The sequence below is a fragment of the Rhinolophus sinicus genome, linkage group LG04 (assembly GCF_036562045.2).
Source record: "Rhinolophus sinicus isolate RSC01 linkage group LG04, ASM3656204v1, whole genome shotgun sequence".
NCBI classification, from domain to species: domain Eukaryota; kingdom Metazoa; phylum Chordata; class Mammalia; order Chiroptera; family Rhinolophidae; genus Rhinolophus; species Rhinolophus sinicus.
In genome coordinates, this window is record NC_133754.1 from 43,716,942 (window position 1) to 43,737,965 (window position 21,024).

At 41.5% G+C, this 21,024-nt stretch overlaps 1 protein-coding gene across 2 annotated transcripts in view; it reads left to right on the top strand.

The window, feature by feature from the left end:
* FARP1 (FERM, ARH/RhoGEF and pleckstrin domain protein 1) overlaps positions 1-21,024 on the top strand; it is a 218,521-nt gene that overhangs the window by 146,634 nt on the left and 50,863 nt on the right. For both annotated transcript variants that reach the window (XM_074329441.1, XM_074329442.1), the window contains exons 5-12: positions 620-717; positions 5,397-5,511; positions 6,351-6,498; positions 8,999-9,094; positions 10,547-10,710; positions 11,437-11,505; positions 13,600-13,675; positions 14,846-15,095. In XM_074329441.1, the coding sequence (XP_074185542.1) occupies positions 620-717; positions 5,397-5,511; positions 6,351-6,498; positions 8,999-9,094; positions 10,547-10,710; positions 11,437-11,505; positions 13,600-13,675; positions 14,846-15,095 (1,016 nt within the window). The remainder of the gene's footprint in view (positions 1-619; positions 718-5,396; positions 5,512-6,350; positions 6,499-8,998; positions 9,095-10,546; positions 10,711-11,436; positions 11,506-13,599; positions 13,676-14,845; positions 15,096-21,024) is intronic.

The following is a 21,024-nucleotide window of genomic DNA, read 5'->3' on the forward strand; positions in this document are numbered from 1 at the left end:
CTTCATTTCTTTGATTTATAAATACCTCTTTTCTCTTTCACCAAAAGTGTTTACTTGCTTTATCCTACAATATAAAGAAAAGAATTTTAAAATAAGTTTATTTTTACACATCTGGAAGCTGAGGCTTAACGTAGCTAAGTGAAAGTCACTTGTCTTTCCGATTCTGTTGGCAAAGCTCTTACGAACCATAGTAAACTATTGTTTTTGTCTGGGCCATAAAGCCATTTTTTAGTATATTTTACTGGTCTGTGTCAACTATACTAAAAAAAAGTTTGCTCTACCCTGCCAAAATATATAGCGTGGTAAGTTATAGTCTTATGTTTTTGTCGCTGTGTCTCTCCATTTGAAATGACACGTATTACCCCTTGTGGGGAAGGATTACAGCACATGTCTCCTGGTCCTTTTAGGGAGGCATGCGTACGTACATCACAGTCAGTGACACCAGGAATTCATTGCAGCCTTGCGGGCTTTCTTTTCCTTGGTTTATATAGTTTTTTAGTTCCTCACGGTGTGGACTGGTTGACAGGAGCGAGGCCAACATAGATGCTGACCTTCCCGGCCCTCTTTGCACGTCAGCCGTCTCTGTCTATGACGCCCATCTCTCTCTCTGTGTTTGCAGGTACCTGTTTGCTCTGCAGGTGAAGCAGGACCTGGCTCAGGGCAGGCTGACGTGTAATGACACCAGCGCTGCTCTCTTGATCTCACACATTGTGCAATGTAAGTTCTGTTGGTTTCCTTTAGAAATCATGTTGGAAATAACACAATGATCTGACTGACTGGAAAGAAAATCACATCCACTGAAAACAATAATGATGCCTTTATGTTCTTTCGCTATTAGCATGAAAGCTTATGGGTGGAAAACAGTACTCCTGATTTCACTTAATATGCGTATCCGCAAAACATTGACACAGGAATTCTGTGTTCTGGTGTTTGTCTACCGTTTTCCGGAACTACTGCCATTGTTGATATCTCAGTTGTCTCAAAGGAGAAGCTTAGAGGGATGGTGGCCAAGTAGACTAAACTTGTTCCGTCCTATTCTTGGATTTAATATTCATCACTGAATATGGCACATTAGCTGTAAGACATAAAACTGTCAAAGGTTCCACTTCTTGTATTCTGCTGTCTCGCGTTCAGAACACATGAAGCTGGACTGAATCCTAGTGACGTTTGAAATGAAATATTTTAGCTTTCTTAATTTAGACCAAGGATAAATTAGACTGTGCTCATTCCAAGGCTTACTGACAACCTGCACATTTTTTCCCCTCTCGGCCAAAGCAGAAGTTACTTGAAATGGAATATACACATTATGTTTCGGGAAGATAATTATGGATATAGAACAAGGTCAACCTATAAAAGCACTAGTATTAAAACAAATATATTGTGCTATCATTCTAAAATTTCCATTGTATACAAAGTAGTCCCATATAATTAGCCCCATCCCATTTGGACAACTGCCCAGTTAACAGGATTTCCAAAGGTTTAAAGGAAGAATCGCTCCTAGCAGTCAACAAACTACCTTAGCCTAATATGATGAGATGCTTCGATAAACCACGCTGATCTTTTTCTTTTTGTATGTGGGTATTACTGTATATCTACCAGACTTAGCAGGTAGATGTGTTCTTATCAATTTGAAAAAAATGATGTGAGAAAAAAATAATAGGTATCCTTTTTTAAACCTTGCTATGCTCCAGCATAGTGTATAGTACGTCATTTAATTCTCATAACAACTCTATGAGAGCAGCACTGGTATTATCCCCATTTACAAATGAGGAAGCTTTGGCACAGAAAATGACGTAACTTTTGCCTTTTCTGTGTTTGGTCTTCTCTCTTCATATAATGATTATGGAGAGAAAAGGGCTTTGAATCGGGCAGACCTGATTTCTATTAGATGATTGATGACTCTGGACTATTACTAACCCCCTCACCCATCCCACACACATACACACCCTCTATTTCTTTTGGAACATGAAAATAATGAAATCTTTTTCATAAGACTGAAAATTAAATGATAGCATACATACCCAATACATGTTAGGTGTTCAGTAAACATATTTTCCTTTCTTTACCCTCGCTCACGTGCAACTCCCCCTTTCCAAACGATGGGACATTTTAAAATGACACTTCCTCATTAGAATAGTAACTTCATAAAATGTTTATGATCCTGGTCTTTTTTGTAAGCTGAAGAGAAACTTACTTTATTCGAATATTCCTGATGCCATGTGGTCATGTGCCTCTTTCCTCCTATGTGTCTCCCTTTGTGAAGTCTGTTCACATAGTAGATCTCACTCACACAGATGGGAGGTAGAGGTTCACTGGCACTCCATCTGCTCCGTCTGAGGGGCCTCTCTTCCCCAGACACCAACAGCGGGCTCAAAATCCCCCGCGAATCTTGAGTTCTCCAGAGAAAATGACATAGATGAGTTCAAAAGTATTTCTATTTGCATCCTATTTGGTGTTCAATGTTGAGATGCACCATTTTTTTCATAATCTTCTGATATTTCTAAAAGCCCTTTTCTGCATTTTTATGCATCCCATGCACTCCGTCATGGAAGGAGGAATTTCACAGAATCCTCTGAATAGTGTGTTGACTTAAATTATTGATAATTATTTACATTATCCGTAAGGTATGAGAGATCAACTCATTTCCTTTTTGCAGAAGCTATATTAATGCTGACGGAAGATTACCTTGAATGAACTATATGTTCACCTCGTGTATCTATGCACAGTCTGAATTTTTAAAAATTTTCCTCCTTTTTATTTGAATTCATGGAGTTGTCTTTCAGACCATCTATATTTTTTTCATTTGCTCCACTGTCACTGGCCTTATATACCCCGTAATATGTCTAACTTTTAATTTTCTTTAATTTGTTATGAATCAATTAAGAAGGAGAAGCTAATGAAGAATCAATCACTAGATAGTCCTGATGTTAAAATTCCTCTTGGGTCACTTGGAAGTGTGGCAGGCCTACATTTTCGGGTTGTGTGTCTCTCCACTCTGACGATTATGTATAGCAAAATAGGTTTGTCCGAGCATATCCTCATGAGATTCCATTTAGTAAAATCACAAGTTTTAGGTAGTTGTTGGTGGTCCCATTTTTTGCTGTGAGTAGACTGCTATGGAATTTAGTTTATGCATAAGCTAATGTGACATCTTGGCATAAAAATATTTTGAAATATTAAGTCATGTCTTGAATATTTGTCAGTTTTCAAATTTTCCAAACATAAGGAGGAGCCTATTTCCATATTTCAAAGACGAGAACACATGGGGAGAAAATGAATTCCATAGTCATAAATTGCATTGCATTTTAGGTGAGCCAGAAAAGGCAAGTGACTCAGGAACAAACAAACAAAAACAGGTGTATTAACCCTGATGCCAAAGGATAAACTGGAATTCTTAACTCTTTTATTATATTGAATTATGGAAAGGAGTGTGTTATAAATTCCGTATGAGTTAAGAAGCCTAAGCTTAAAACTCACAAGAAATTTAGGATTTAGGTGAGTTCCCCATATGCAAGTTAGTCTTCATAATTCAGATTCTGTATTTGCAAATTCGCCAACTATGTAAAATTTATTTTTAATCCCCAAATCAATACTTGTGGTGCTTTCATGTCATTTGCAGACATACACAAGACAGTGAAAATTTTGAGTCACTGCGCACACACATTCCCCCCTGAGGTTGAGCAAGGCAACGTTCTGCCTTCCTGTTTCAGCTCTCATATACTGTAAACAAGTGTGCTTTTTGCGGTCTATTTAGTGCCCCACTTTTTGCATTTTTTTGGTGCTTTTTGTTTGTGATTCTCCTGTTTAAAATGGTCCCCAAGTGTAGTGTTGAATTGCTGCCTAGTGTTCCTAAGTGCAAGAAGGCTATGATGTGTATTAAGGAGAAAACAAATGTGTGTGTTAGATAAGCTTTGTTCAGGCGTGAGGGATCGTGCCGCTGGCCACAAGTGCAAAGTTAACAAATCAGTAGTGAATATAAAATATGATGTCTTTCAACAGAAACACACATAAAACAAGGGCAGTGGATAAAAATTTTATTTCAAGACTCTTGCAGGGCCCTCACCCTGTATTTCCCCTAGGAGCAATGATTTAGTAGTATTTGTTAATTCAGTGTTCACGCGGACTTCATAGAACATAATACTGGGAATAACGAGAATGAACTATACTTCCTTGAGGCCAGCTAGAAGGAATTGCAGAAAAGTCAGTGCCGCCATCGTCAAGGCAACCAGTGAGGATGACAATATGCACAAAGTCCCCCACTTCTGCACTGTTTTCTGTGATGGAGGGTGGCAGTTTTGCTCTATTTAGAGAGGAAGAAATTAGTCCCGAAAAGTCAATTAGGAAAGAGTGTTATTGATCTGTCACAGCGGCAGGAAGTGAGTGGTTGATTCTTCCAGTGGCCCAGCTGGTACCAGGTGCGTTGGCACTGTTTTGTGCAGAGCAAATATTCTCAGTGGGTGAGATTTATGGCAACATAGAGGCCATCTCCTGCAGGATTACTTGAGGGGCATTGGCTAAAGTGTGACGAGCTGCTTCACATGACAGAATGAAAGGGAGGTTTCATAGCAACAGCTGGGCTTTGGTCATTAGACTACTTTTTATTAAGCTTGTTATATAAGACTATATAATACAAAGAAGAAGGCATGCTGTTTCAGAGGTCTTAAACTGGTACAAATTGAGTTGGTGCTGTTGTTTGTAAGGTACAATTAGTATTTTAAAGTTCTATCCTCTACATTTCCAGATTATAGCAATTTGGGGACGATGTTGAGGTTACATATAAAAAGTATGCATCCTGTGTCTTGCAGATGGAAACTTTATAAGAACTTGCAATTTGACCAGTCCTTTCTGACAATAGGACTATAAGAAATTTAATAATGTTAATGTTTTCACCCAAATTAGATTCTGTGTCTTTACACCAATGTATAGTCATCTTTTCTCTACTTGACAAACCATTTGGGATTTGCAGTAATCATTATTACATATAAGTTTCACAAGTTGATTTTGTAAAGTTCTGAAATTTAGGGGCTTTATGCAAAGTCATGGGCCATAAACCACATGTCTAGAATTCCTGCATAGAACAGACGTGACCCTTAGTTGGGTGGGGAGGAAAGAAACAAGCCAGGAACATGGATGGCAAACGATGGATGGTTTTGAAGTTTTCTTTCCAACTGTTAGAAATGAGAAAGAGTGGAAACCATCATCTTATGTTGGCACAGTTATTAAATGTGTCCTCACATCCACGTCTTCTGACATCGAGCCCTCGTGAAACTCACCAGCTGGATTTGCCTTATGCTGTCCGCTAGCTTCCCATTTGCTAGCTGGGTCTGCTGGGAATGTAACAGATTGTGCAGTATTAATCATATGTGGCTGGTTTTTCTTTCTCTATCTCCTTGTAGCCGAGATTGGGGATTTTGATGAAGCATCGGACAGAGAGCACTTAGCAAAAAATAAGTACATACCTCAGCAAGATGCACTAGAAGACAAAATTGTGGAATTTCACCATAACCACATGTAAGTCTCATTCATTGCTTCCTGTTTCCTTTGAGCTGTTTCCTTTGAGCTGTCCTTCCAACATAATGGGTGCACACACACAAAGATACCTATTGGAAGAAATATGCAAAGGGTGAGGGCAAAGAGCACAGAGGCTCACAGGGCATTGGTACCCATCCTGGACTCTCAGAAATGCCCGTTGCCCACTCAGGACCAGAGCTCTAGGCCCCCTGCTTGCCTTACTGTAAAACCAGAATAACACTGGAATTTTAGGACATCCCATGCTTTGCAATGAAAGGGAAAGTATAAGACCAATTAATAGGAAATTGGAAAAGTGACATGATAAACTAGGGACCAAGTAAGAATATTGTGAAAATCTAGACCCTTTCTACCATCTCCGTTTTGGTCAGTGAATCATTTTCAAAGGATTCTCTGTGCCATTTGTTTTTGTTATTGTTGTTTTAAGGAAGGCACTTGAGCCCTGGTAATAATATGAAAGAGTGGTGCAGTGAACTTTGTTTGAAAGTGTTAGGTCTAGTGTAAGTGACTAAAAACTTGTTTTAACACAGTGGTGTTTTGCTTTTGTATGACCTTAAAGGAAACTCTTTGAGATTCAAAAAAACTAGCCAAGTTTGAGATAGACTTTTAGGGTTTTGTATTACACAAGCAATAGAGCTTTTGTTCTAGCTGCTCGACTTTGGGTTATAATGAATGAGAGGTTGGGTGTCATCTGATCGGGTAGCCCCATTGTTTGTGATGAAATGCCTTTTTATTTCCCAAGAGAAGCTGCTTAATCTCAAATTAATAGACACAGGGAATTCAAATCTCCTGGCCTTTCTCTTTAATTTTTGTTTTGTCAGTGGACAAACACCAGCAGAATCGGATTTCCAACTCCTGGAGATTGCCCGTAGGCTGGAGATGTATGGGATCCGGTTGCACCCAGCTAAGGACAGGGAAGGTACTAAGATCAACCTGGCTGTTGCGAACACAGGAATTCTAGTGTTTCAGGTAAGAGCATTTAGAACATAGCTCAGTTCCCTTGGTGATGGAAAGATAAGAGTTGGCCCTTCAACCCTGATTCGATGTTGGGTGGTCCCAGCTAAGAACTCTGATAGTTATTTTCAGGTGAACAGGGAAAAACTAACCTCATCTCATGGTTTCTGTGTCTTTCCAGGCACTCAACTTCCAGATTCTATTTCATTTGCCCTTCCTCTGGTTGGGGAACCCACCATTATAGATTGGTTTGCAGTTATTCACTTTGTAGGATCACAGAAATCTGTTTATCTCTGTGAACCTATGCTTAGAACATAATGTAATGGGAACAAAATTTTAGACCCTTAAATAACCTTTTTCACACCTGTGTGTAATATTCACGTAATCCTTTTCTTTAAACCTGATTTGGATTTTTTTTTAAAAAACCTAATTTGGGTTTTACCTATGTCAGCTTATTTCTGATTTCAGATTTACCTAACTTAAAAAGAAAAGTATAATATGCACTCAGAAGATATAGCAGTTTCATAAATTTACCAAAACCATGTCCACATACTGCAGAAAATACACACTCCACTTGCATCCTACCTGTGTTTTACTTAAGGACATAACGATTTCTGTGCTCTGAAATGTGTTCTCTGTTGATCACACGGCTATTGTACTGTTTTATTCATTGATGGTTCTCTTTTCCTTAAGAACTTCATTGACTTATTATGGATATATAATAAAATGCACATATCTAAAGTGCCTTTTGATAAGTTCATATATATACAGAGGGTGCCCAAAAAATGTAACATTTTAAGAAAGGAAAACTGTTAAAATTGTAATACTCAATATATACCACTAACAAAACATGAAAACAAGTCACGTTTGACTTCTGCAATTACAAGAGGTGCTCAAAGTGGTTACCATCAGCGTCCAGACACTTCTGATTATGGCGAACTACTGCTTGAGCATAAATAACATCTCTTAAAACGTGTATACATATTTTTGGCACCCCCGGTATATATGTATGTATGTATCTCCTGTGAAACATCAATGAAATCAAGATAATGAAGATACTCACCCTCCCCCCCCAAATTTTCTTAAGGCTTTTCTTTTATTAATAAATAAAAGTGGGTAATCTATGCTTTTGTTTCAACTAGGTATGGAGAAAGCATTTGCTGTTCTCATGAAATAGGGTCAGATCACACCCAGTTTTGAAGGCATGAATGTGTGCATGACCTAAAACTTTTCTGAGATCGGGCAGGTTTGGTTACATTTCCCCCTTCTTATTTTACCAAAATAGCCCATGATTCTCTGCTCCTGCATCAGATGTTTGTGACGGACACTAATTATCACCGACCCCCGTACCTAAAGAGGAGTTCAAGTTGGGTTTCATATGGGATCGCAGGGAGTGACTTGTTGCGACAGTGTGGTATGTGAGGAGGTGACTCCTCCTAACAGATTTTGACCTGCAGAAATAATAATCTAGGAGTACCGGATGAGAGAAACGACAGCAAACCAAGTCCAGTTTTCAGTATTACCAAAAATCAAAATCAATACACTTAAATGTTTCTAAACATCATGGCGGGCGAAAGTGCCTCACAATTGAATTAATTTGGTTTGATTGTTTTTGATACACTACAGATTGAGAATTGCCCGATAATTTAATCATGTACAAAGGCTGTATCTTGGAGTTAATCTTCTTGTCAGTTCCTAATTGATCCACTCTCACCAATTTAAATAAATGGTCCTGGTATTCAAATAGGCTCAAGGGGAATTCTGTTTTCAGTTGAGATGACAGGACAGGCAGGAGGTGGTGTCGGACAACCCCCCACTGTTTCTCTGCCACCTGGCTGTCAAAGATGAGGGTGTGCGAGTCCTTTCCGGAGTGTTTCCTGGCCTGGAAGACACAGGAAAGTCGGGCCCTCCTCTCCCCGTCCTGCTTGTATTTCAGGAGCCTGGTAGACATGGGAGCCAAACCAGTGTGGACGAAGGGGTGATTGCTAACCTGTGAATATGAACAGCAGCTGCTGGTTAAGGCACATGCTTGGCAGTCTCATTCTGCCGCATTCACTGTGTAATAGTGGCCAGTTGCAAACCTATCCATACTGCAGTTTCCACATCTGTAAAATGAAGATAAGAAAGCCATCTCGCTGGGTTTTGTGTAAGGTCTGATAAGGTCTGTAAAGTCCTTAGGCCAGTGCCTGGCACAGGCTGTAAGTGAAAGTCGCTAATTATTGTGGTAGTTGTCATGGTTTTTCTCTTATCTTTCTCTTTATCGTTCCATTGGCCCTCCTCCTTTCTGTCTGGAGGCAGACTTAGTTGGAATACCGAGTCATGTAATTAGTGTGGAATAATGATCCAGGAACTGAACAGGCATCATCCCACAGCCAAAGATCCTGTGAATTCTCCAGCAAAAGGCATTCTTCCCGAGCCATCGAACACCAGCCCTCCTTTCAGCTCCCCATAAGCAAAGCAAACCAACTCCCATGTTGCCTATTATGCACTTTCTGGCTGATCCCTTTCTTCCTAGGGTTTCACGAAGATCAATGCCTTCAACTGGGCAAAGGTGCGGAAGCTGAGCTTCAAGAGGAAGCGCTTTCTCATCAAACTCCGCCCAGATTCAAATGTAAGTGGCTCCCAGGAAAGAGGGGGAGACCTGCTGAAACTGTGGCTGACAGCGCTTCCTGTGTCTGAGTGTCCGTACAGAGAGACGGATCCAAGTGCTTGGTACCTCACAGCTGTCATTCTCCATGGACAGAGGGTAAAGAATAGGTAGCACAGATGTGTGCCCACAAAGGGTCACTTACCTGTGCAAACATAGGCAGCTCCCTCCCAACAAACAACCTGAGCTATGCAGTTTCTGCATGTCCAGCCTCTGGGCCACCTCGAGACCCTATTCAGCATTTGGCCACATTCCAGGCACATACCTGCCCACGCAGCAGCAGTCCCCAACTCTTGAGTCTGTGCTGTTGTCCCCAAACCTCAGACAATGCATACTCACCACCTAACCAGGTCCACTTCCCACAGAACCCCACCACACACACACACAGATGTTGTTAACATTGGGACCAGATCAGAGAAGGAAAAATAGCGTCTTCGTCTGCCGGAAATGGCAATGAAGGAGATGGATAATAGAAATATCACTGTTGTCCCCAGCCAGACCTGGGAGTGCTTTTCTCCTGGAAATAAAGATCGAAGTGGCAGTCTATTCTTATAGTTGAGCTACAGTATGGATTAAACAGGCTTTTATGGCCCGACCTCAGCAGCAGACACCCATGATAAGTTGTTTTCTATGGGAAGATGTGTTTGGAGCTCCGAAAGGCTGACATACAAATGAAGGCTTGAAGCACAACTTGCCCAGAACTGTGAGATACCCCCCCCCCCCCAAATAACTGGAACTGCTGGGAATGTTAAGGATTGTGGTCAATTTTGTTTATATAATATGGCCACTTCAGTTGGAAGCGTTCCGTCTGGGAATAGAAAATTACCATATCCCCTTTCCAGAACCAACGGACATGAATTTTTCAGCCTTGAGTGATACTTTAGTGCTCCAGAAAAATATATGCATTTCCTGTATGGTCCCTGGGGCCACCTGGAGGCTTGAGCCATGATTTTTGATAGAGAAAAGACTTGAGACCAATATTTAAACTTGGCTTGACACATGAGGGAGAAAATAGAAGACTTCTGTTTCAGTTATCTTAAGGCAAAAAAGGAATTGCAGCACTTGGGTTTTTTTCTTTTTTCTTTTTTCTTTTTTTAAGAAGGACATGTAAGCCAAGTAAACACAATTTGTTTATGAATTCTGTCAAAAGAGATGTTATGACTTCTGCTGAGTACCCCTATTTTTTGTTAGTTCCTCTAAGGAATTATGTGGGGAAGAAAATGGTTGAATGGCGCCTGTATTTTGTCACTAGGAACAACTATATTTTACCAAATGTGTGAATTTATGGTCATGCGATCATAAAATACACAATTGAAATTTTATTGGACAAATTTGTTTTCGGTCCCTTTTCTCATTTTTCAACCCAGGGTCTGTGGGTAATGGAAACAAAATCAAAGTAGTATTTTCTCTTTGTAGAGCTCGTACCAGGATACCTTGGAATTCTTAATGGCCAGTCGGGATTTTTGCAAGTCCTTCTGGAAAATCTGTGTTGAACATCATGCCTTTTTTAGACTTTTTGAAGAGCCCAAGCCAAAGCCAAAGCCTGTTCTCTTTAGTCGAGGGTCATCATTTCGGTTCAGGTAAGGATTCTGCTTCACAACTCCTTATTTGCCATGAAAACATGTCCCCCAAGACTTTCCTTTTGCTGCTCGCCATCGCAGCTGCTGCGCTGTAGCGAGGAGAGAAGGTGAAAGTCGGCCTCCGGGAGCTGGTGGGGTTTGTGTGCTCGGTCATCCCAGCCAGCTCCTGGCAGACGCTTACTGTGTACTATTTGAATGTCAGTTAGGCCCAACGCAGTCTCCCTGGACCCAGGAAACTCCTAACAGGACTCTAAGTCAGAAAGGACTTTTCTCTGTAGAAGCAAAAGTGTCTTGTTAACATTTGGTGTAACTTCATAGAATGCTGCGTAGACCTGCCCATCGTCAGATCCCTTTTTCACTCATTCTTTCAACAAATATTTGAGTGTCTACTGCATGTCAAATGCTCTTCTAGCTTTTGGGGATATACCGTGAACAAAATTATCTCTGCCTTCCCGAAGCACACAGACTCTCAAGGTGGTTGCTTAATAACCTACGACAGAAATATTAAGTGGTTCAGTTAGTTAAACATATTCCATTAAGGGAAATATCAAGAGACAGATTGGACATGAAAACACAGTTTCTTTTAGGATTGTGTTTACTCCTGGCTAGCTGGGAAAACCCACAAATCTCCAGTTAGGAGAGGAGGGAAAGGTGATGGAGTATTGTGTGTTTAAAAGAGAATGCCTTGGTGTCTTCTCCCCTTTCCTCTCGTGGTCTTCATTTTAGCGGTCGGACCCAGAAGCAGGTTCTCGACTATGTGAAAGAAGGAGGACATAAGAAAGTGCAGTTTGAAAGGTAAGAGAAACTTGGACACTACGTCTAAAGTGAGAATGGTCATTCTCTCCAGGTAACTGTGCAATTACTGCTAATTATCTTGTCACCCGGGCTCAGTGCGTTAGTGAATTACTGCTTCACAGTCAAGCTGGGCCAGTTTAGTGTTTGAGGGAACATTGGAGGGCCCAGGGGCATTACTCGGGTAAGATGAGGTGAGAAGAATGGACTGAGAGAACCAAATGAGGAAGTAGAGGAAGGCAGCAGAGGGCAGGGAGGGAAGAAGAACAGGAGATTACAGTGGGCATAAAGCCCTGTAAAGACACTCATTGGTGAGGATTTGAATGGAAAGCATTTTTATAAACTTTTTAATTAAAGTTTGGATGAGAAGGAACAGGGTTTAGTATTGTTGTTTATTAGCAAATGCTTATAGCTCTTATTGTGTGCCAGGCACTGTTCCAAGCTCTCCACATATATTAACTCATAGAACCTTTACACCAGCTCCGTGAGATCCGTGCTGTTTCATTCCCTTTTTAAAGGTGGAGACACTGCAGCTCATAGGAGCTGAGTAACTACCCCAGGCCCCAAAGCTTAAGCAGCCCCTGGTTAGCAAGCCTCAGAGCCCTCTGCCTCCCAGAAAGGCAAGAAGCAGAGAACCCAGGTGGATTAAGTCAAAGGGTAAAGAGGGGAGTGAAGGTAGGCTAAGAACTGTTTAGCACATGTTTTTTTAAAGCTTTTTTCTTTTTTCGTTTTAATATATTTAAGCATTGCAATAAAGGACAGAGAATACAGCAAGCATCCAGACTCCTACAACTAAGAAATAATTTAAATATTGGTTCCTGGAGTTGTTTTCTTCTTCTCTGTAGCTATTGTTCCAGATGTAGCTAACCCCCCTCTAACCACCAGCCTTGTATTTCCCTCCTTCCCTCCCCCCAGAGGCAACACCTGCCATATTCATGTTATTTCTATTGCACATCTTCATGCATCCAAAAAAAAAAAAAAGTAGCATTGCTCTGAGAGATACGCTTTTTTATATTTGCATAAGTGGTATCACACTGTACATAATTCTGTATCTTGCTTTTTAAACCCTACCCTGATTTGGAGGCCTATTTTGTTTTATGGTATTATGAAAGTATTACATTTTATTTGTCTGATTCCCTGTTGATAAACATTCAAGTTGTTTTGTGTTTTGTTTTGCTTTTGCTGAAACAAACCTGCTGCTGTGACCATCCGTGTGTATGTCTCCTGATGCAGGTGTGGGGTCGTTTCCCCCACCCCCGCCCCAGAAATGTAATGTTCAGAAGGTTATTTGCATGCTTACCTGGATATAACAAACCCCATAATTTTCTTGGATAGTCCACAATGATTCTTTTGAGGATCATATAAGAAGTGGCCCGGTTCTCTCTCTGATTCAGAATGTGGGTGCTTCAGAGCTTTTGTGTATTACTTTGGAGTATTTTGAAGAAAGCTGGATGTACATTGGCATTTATAATTTCTCTATATTTATACAGTTTCACCGAACAGTTTCTAATGCTTATTTCCTGGGGAGGAGGAGATGGACAGACTAAGGAAGGGAAAAGATAAGGACAGGAGGTGTTACTGGCATTAAAGCCAATTCCTTCTCCTGTTGAGTCTATAAGTCTATGAATTCATTCAGGGCGCCAGCCTCCTCTGGACTTCACACTGTGAAAGAGCAGCCTGGCTAGTGATAATTGCCTCGGTTATAGAACTGATCTAGAACATCATTACTGAGAATACACGAATTGATTTCATATTGTTAGACCATAGGTTGCAATCCAGAGCGTACGTGCTGCCCCCCTCAACTTCTGCCTCCCAGTGACTCTTCTCATCACTAGATCGTGCTCCATGGCTGGGCTCTCAACCAGCTGTACCCCTCAAATGGGAGCCGCGGAATTGCTGAGAACTTTTTCAAGGTTTAACCCCTGAAACCTGTAATAGTTATTAAACGGATGACTGGGTCCGTTTCCAGGGAACATTTATACAAACTACTTTGGTGCCTTCATTATTAAGGAAGTGTCTAATGCTGTGATTTTTCATTAAAAACACAAATAGAAACCTCACCTAACTGTAGCTCTCATCTTGTGTGATTTCTCCCAGGAAACACAGCAAGATTCATTCCATCAGAAGCCTTGCTATGCAGCCTGCAGAGCCAAACTCAGAAGTGCCAAAACAAGTCAGTAATGGTGATACACTGTTATCGCTCTCTTTTTCACCAGACTTCCTCCACTGCGTTCTGTGTTTCATAGTATGCTTTTGAGGTCTTCATCCTTCCCCACTGGGAGTGTTTTATAGAGGAGAGTCTAGTTGTGTACCCTGACTTTGACCAGACACAGGCTCTGTGCCCTGTGCACCCCACAGCCTGGGCTCAGTGGCCCTGGAGTGAGTCCTTTTTCAGCTGACTTCCCACCCCCCCCCCACCCCCCCCACGCTCTTGCCATGGAGAAGCTCGTTCCCTTGGCCTCAACTCAGCTGAGAGGCGGAACCACCCATGGGAGCCAGTAGAGAAGAGAGAGTAGAGCCCATCGTCCAGTTAATGGGTGGACTTGTGTGAAGAGATCGGGACCTGCTTTGCCACTGATGGGTGTAGCTCCCCTTCGGTGCCAAGGTCAGGACCTTTTACTGGCACAGGACCGAGTGGTGAGTTCCCAGGGCTCGAGTTACAGGGCAGTGACCACAGTTGGCAACAAGAGACATTATCACTCTTGCTCTGAGGGTGACAAGAGCTCATTTTCCCTGTAGTTGGTCTCTGGATGGGTTTTCAGAGTTTTCTCTACAAGAGAATAAGAACTTTGTTGGGAAAGAACATGAGGGAGATTTCATTGTGTGAATCCAAAAAGAGTCCTTAACCTGTTCATTCTAGCCTTAGAAGTAGAAACAAAGAAGTTTTTTGTCATTTGTCTGAAATCCGTGTCAGCTTGCCTTTGGGGGTTCGGGATGCGTTTCCTGCCTTCCTCTCCCTGCCCACACTTCCTTGGGAAGCCTTGTGGCCAAGAGGGGCTCTCTTGTTCCATAGACACTATGGAAACCCAAAGTAGAGTCTATGGGTCCTAGAAAGCAGACACAGCCTAAGTGGTGCTGCAGGGGATCCTGCATTGTCAGCTTCCACACTCGGAAAGACCTTTCTGGATACTGACCACACATATCCTCTTTGTGTCAGAATGCTTGTTCTGACACTGTGGAGGGCAGCCTTTATTTGGCAATCCTTTCAGCTGCTCGAAGCTTGAGGAGATGTTATTATTAAATTAGACTCTGACGTCTCTCTCTCTTTTTTCCCAGCTCTGGTGTAACAGTCTCCCTTCTCTCTTCAATTCCCTCATCCTTTTCTTGCCCTCCCCCCGCCCAGGCTCAGCAGAGTGCCAGCCTTACACTTGGAGAAGGTGCTGATTCCCCCGGTGGCCAGAGCTGCCAGCAAGGAAAGGAACTGAAAGTTTCCACCGAAGAATGCGGGCCGCACCAAAGCCCCGCTTTGCAGAAGAGCCCCGTGGGTAACAAGAAAGCAGATGGAGCCGTCAAGGCGACAATGGAGGAAGAGGAGGAGGTCGTTAAGGATAGGACCCAGCAGAGTAAACCTCAGCCCCCGCAGCCAAGCACAGGTCCAGCATCCCGGGCTGCTCGAGGCAGCAGCACTTCCATTCCTTTCATTGACTGCAGTGATGTAGATAGTGAATACGATCTTCTCAGGGAACAAGCGTCCCAGTCACGGTCCCAAACAAATGACAATTATGAGGGTGATTTGACCAGTGGTGTTTATCTGCTCTCCAGGGATGAGAGGCAAATAGAAGCTAGGCACAGGGCTTCCCCTCACTCTGTGAAATCCTCCCGTCCTCCTTCCGGAGAATTCCTTGATGATGATTCAGCAGACATAACCTTTGATATGAGTGGGAGCCCCAGACTCCCAAGACATAGCTCTCTGATAGATGAGATGTTCAGGGCCTCAGGCAGTCACAGTCCCCTGGCCACTCCATTGTCTCCCAGTAGCAGAAGTTCAAGTCCAAGTATGAGTTGGGACAGGACTGGGTCTCAAGGCTATGTTTCTGAAAATGGACATGAGCCTCGAGAGAGAAGTGTGGGAGAAGATCCTCTCCCAAGCCAGAGTCCTCATTATGAAAACTGTTCCCCTGTCTTACAAAGGCCATACTTACGAAATCTTCCCAGTAGATATAATAAGTCAGAGACGAATCCACTCATCCTTAGCCAAGTAGCATCAACCTCAGAGACAATGGATAGGCTCGATGGCCATGAGAAGGGAGAACTGGCCAGCCTGGCTGGTTCAGAAGGTAGAATGCTGGCTAATGGGACACCTCTTGTAGGTCCCGCCTCCAAGGTCCCCATTGTGCAGTCAGTGTGTGCCAGTGGCCTGGTGGACCAGCTGGCACCCCTGCAAATGACCGAGGGCTCCACCAGCAGTGGGACTGAATCTAGCGATTCAGACTCTGACATGGTGAACCCTTTGAGCCCACCCCTCGTGTTTGGTAATCCAGCAGTGCTCAGTTCTCCTTCCATGCTGAGAAGCACGAAGTCCTTGGGTGGCCTGTATGTCAGTGAGGAGCAAGAGGAGGATGAGTGAGGACATTAGAAGGCGTGTCTTCAAGTGTTGGGAAGCTGAAGTCAGGAGGCCAGGGTTTCAGTGGAGATTATCTGATCTAGTGACTCGTTAATTTTTAATCAACATTTGTTAGAGGAAGTTTTGGACAGGCACGTGTTTGGACAGGGCATGCCTGACTTCTGAAATCTTCCAGAAAAACAAAACTTCACACAGTGGCTTGCTTTCCAAAAAAAGGTGGACAAGATAAATAGCAAGTCATGATGACAAGTTACCAGGAGCTTGTTTATCTTTTTGATTGAAGGCTAGAAAGAAATACTTTGTTAGGAATCGGATCATGCATATAGTGCTGTATTTAAGTGGCAATTTTCTGTGTATGTTCAATTTTGTATGCAGATCACTCTCCTGTTGGTTGAGTGTTTGAACTGAAGTATATCTTTGAGATCCTAGAAAGGTGTTGATTTTACTTTACCCCTTCTTTAAAAGGAGGGCTGTTTTTCTGTGCCTCATACAGTGAGGAATTGACAAAAGTCAAGGCCAAATGTAAGTTGATTGCTAGTTGAGGTCAAGCATTGGTGAAATCTTAGTCAAGAGTAATGAATATTTTAATTGGAAGAATTTGGAGTTATTTCTTATTTCCAGACTTCATATAAAGTAATATAAAGGGTGTCAAATCTTCATGAACTGTAATTTACATGGGATTGCTGGTTTGATTTGGGTTTGCATTGGTGGGTCAAATTGTTAGTTATGTTTTACGAAGCTATAACTCTGGCTGGCAGAATCTCTTATTGAAACACAGAAATGCAATTGAGTCTTGATGCAGGAGAAAGTGAGACCTTACAGTAGGCGCTCGTTGTCACCAGCAGGTTAGCAAATTAAATGCCTGCCTTTGAATTGTGCACAGCACAGAGAAGGACCGTTTTCCAGTGTTATTGCCCGTGGTGGGTTTTTATGCACATTCTTAATGTTCATACTTTTGTGAATAGTGTCTTCGGAAGTGACATGTGGATGTTTCTCTGTGCAGAAAGAAAGCGTAAGTAGTGAGAAGTCGGATTTCTTTTAAAATCGTGCCCACCTGTGCCAGTGCCTTTCGCCCAGCATTCCTGCGTTTTAGATAGAAGAGCTTGGGTTTAACTTGCATTGTTTCTCAGCCTTAGCTGCACATGTTAAAATTAGTGATGCCTGGGCCCTGACCCTAGAATTTTTTATCTGATTGGTATAGGGTGTGACTTGTCCCCCCTCCCCAAATGGGTCCACTAGGTAGCCAAGGGTCACTTCTCAGCCAGACACAATTGCCTTTTAGAATCTAGTGGAATACGTTTTAAATATTAGCTGAATTTTTGGCTTGCTTGTGGAGTAAGAAAAGCATCACAAATGAAATGCTTTTCTTAATGCCCGTTCTTTGTTACTTTTCAGTCTTTGGTACTTTTATATAAAGATGAATTGTAGAATCAATTTTTCAGATCCTAAGTAACTGCAACATTATTGAAAAGAGCTGTAACAAAGATACATCAGCGATTTGCCACCATGCCAGTGGCCTTACTTAACTCATCATGTGACTGTCATGGGGGAAGAGCTAAACCTGTTTGGAAAACTGAGTAGAATTTGGCAGCAGAATATAACGAATAGAAGTATTGACTGACCTTGTGGTTCACAAGTGATTATCTGTCCACATGAATATCGAGAAGTGGGTTTTATGGATTCTGAAAACTTAATCCATTGGTATACAAACTTTTGTTTTATCTTCCTAATCATTTGATTCAGTGCATGACTGATGAATCAAATTGATTATTGGATAGTTTGAAAGATGTTCATTGAAGTAGTCTATTTATGCCTTGCTTTAGATTTATATATTTAACAGTCACAGAATTTTAAAACTAGAAAGGACCTCAGAGGTCACCTAGCGTAAGCCTTCATTTGATGGAGGAGAAACCTGGTTCTGACCGACCAGTAGTCATACAGCTATTCCCTGACAAAGCTAAAACTAGAATCTTGGCCTCTAGACGTCAGCTTTTTACTCTATGTGACATCTTGATGTAATAGGACCTTTTTGATTCAATATTTTAATTTTAAAGAATCTTGCATGGAATTATAATTACAGTCATGTGGAGACCAGGAATCATGTAGACTCTTTTTAGGCAATTACAGTCCATACGAGGTAGGAAGAACTGCTTTTTCTATTGTGGAGGTTTTGCAGTTATAACATGTTTCTGCATATTCTGTTTTGGACTTTAGAAAATGATGTTGATTTGCTATATAAAAATCTAGTCAGCTGTGAGTTAAGCAGAGTCACATTTGGAATCCTGTGGTTTATTTGTGAATGTAATTTGTTCAAGTGAATTTTCTTTTTACCTCTAATCATACGGCAGTCTGATAATGAAATAGGAATGAGCGATAGGCATGAACTTACCCAGCATACAATGCAAATCATCAAATGTAAACCTCCAAAGCAAAATAGGCTCCAAGAACTATTTTGTTTTGCTCTTTCTTAAAGATTTTATCTAAAATGTGTTAAAAGCCACCGACTCACAGTGGTGTACTCAGTTCTATACTGAGATTTTCCACTTTTAGGTTGCTCATAGAGTTTTTCTCCGGTTGGTTTTGTACCAACCAAGCAACTCAATTTCTGCCTCTTGGCCCGTATTTATGAAAGCAACAAGCCTGGTATTATTAATGGTGCTCAGAAGAGAGGGGGTGTAGTTTGTTCAATAGCTGCATATTCTGAAGCGCTGAGAGTACGCACTAACTGCCTCTGGAGGAACTTGCCTGCAGTAATAGATTCCCAGCATTGGTGGGAAAGTGGTCCTAAGCATGCTCTGAGCCTGGAAGAGCCAGTTGGCTGAGGTGACAGGGGCTTCACTGTGCAGAGGGCGGTGCAAGCCTACAGCCTCCACCATCCCACCTTCCTCTCTCTGTCTTTTGTGAGACTCTGGTCCCCAAGTCTTTCTTTACCTATCCTCCAGAATCTCACGGTGTGGCCTAAGAAGGGCGTGCATATGCAGAAAGTTGAAGGAAGAGTGCAAGAGATCTGAGAGGGGGCTGGGTGTGAAAAATAAGCCTCAGAGGCTCTAGACCTGTGACTTCTTTCCCATTTCCAAAGGGTTTCCCGAGACCTGTCCACCCATGTTTCTAAGACAATAGCTAGGGTAGAAGTCTCCTGACACAACAGGGAACGCCAGTCTTCAGGTGATGGCTGCTCTATGAAATGATGTCTTCAGGCCTTGCATGGAAGACAAACCATATATAGAAACAAATCTTCAAGCCTCGCAGGGCTACTCCAGGGTCTGCTTGCGTTAATATCTTTGGTTAGATAGTATTTCAAAATATGTAAATTGTAGACACTTTTGTGGTTGATTTTGTTGCTGCTTGTTCAGGGCAAAATCAAAATGCAAGAAATTTTCTTAGCATGAAGAAATGCACTTAATGAGTTCCAGAACTTAATGTGAATTGCCCCAGCTCCTTTAGCAGTCATCTGTATGCCATTTGACAATATTTTATTAGACAGGCATTTAATTAAAGGAAATCTGTGGGCCGGATTCTTCCCCACATATGTGATTCATATTCGGGAATTTCTCACAGATTTATCTCACCAAATTGTGCCACGTGGCCTGCACTTAAAATGTGAATAATTCCAATTTTATCCTCAAAAACGTCTTTGAAGATTCAAGCCAAGCAGTGCTTTAAAAAAAAAGCTAGGCCTGCAAAATTGAAATACAGTATGAGCCTCTTGAAATTTCCACCAAGTGTGCAAAATCCAGTCTGTCTTCAATTGAATCAAAAACTCAACTTGCATTATTAGTCCTGGAATCATTTTTATTGTGTTGCCAAGCAGTTTCTAAAAGAAGAAAAAAAATTAAAATATTAAACTGTCATTTTAAATTTTGTTAAAGCTGTTGTGAATGTGCAAACAGCTTCCTTTTTCATATCTATAATCAGTGTTCACATGCTTCTAATCAACTTTTTCCACTTAAAATGTTATTCCATATTCAGCACAGAATGGGGTTTGGTGCCGCTGTAGCCATTAGTGAGTAATAGGGTAACCAGTAGGCCCAGCCTTAAATTAAGAAATTTGGGGCCTCCTTCATCATTAGGTTTATTTTGAGTTTATTTGCTTCTATCTCGATCACTCTTCTTTGCGTAGGCCCTTATTCTTGTTAGCCAGAATTTAAAGAGATCTCAGAGTTGCATTTCCAAGAAAGGCTCTTTTTTCTAGAAGTCTTCCTCTTCTGACAGTGACGAGCTTAGTTACTATAAGGCTGGTCTTCCTCTAGTTTCATGGGATGATTCTATTTTATTGCTGCAAATTTTACAAATCAAACTACAAAAGAATCTTTCTATGCAGTCCCTGCGATAGCAGAAGTTTTTATGAACCTGGAAGAGGTGACCATTTCAAAATAATCTATTGCAAGTAGCTTTCTGAGGTTGACATTCAACTCTGTTAGCCAAATTCATAAGAATATACCGAAGAAAAGGTACTAGTAAATGAACTTCTACAGCAGTAAGTGATTAAAGAACTTGACTCTGGCAACATTAAAGAATTTACTGGCGCTGCCTGTTCCTGGTTAGTTTAATTCCATCTGTTTCTGTTTAGTTGACTGAAATGTAATACAGGGAAATAAGGTCTCTAGTGTACACTTGTGCATACCTCTACCACCAAGTTGCTGGTACTCGTATTTAAAATGAAGCCATGATTTTCAGATCAAAATAAGCAAGCATGCCACTTGATGCAGCAGTTCTCTTTTTATTAAAAAAGTAATAATAATAATAAAATAATAATAATAATAATGAAAAGCAAAAAAATGTCCGTGATGACTTGGCCTACCGTCGTAGGCATCAAAGATCGAAAGTGGCCCGCTTGCCACCTATTTGGATACATCCTTGTAAAAGGCAACTTATTGTTTTCTTGGGTTGTAACCTCCGAGATTTCCAAATATTGCCCCTTTGAAGAGAAGTTGCAGATGCTGATTTGTATGCCCTAC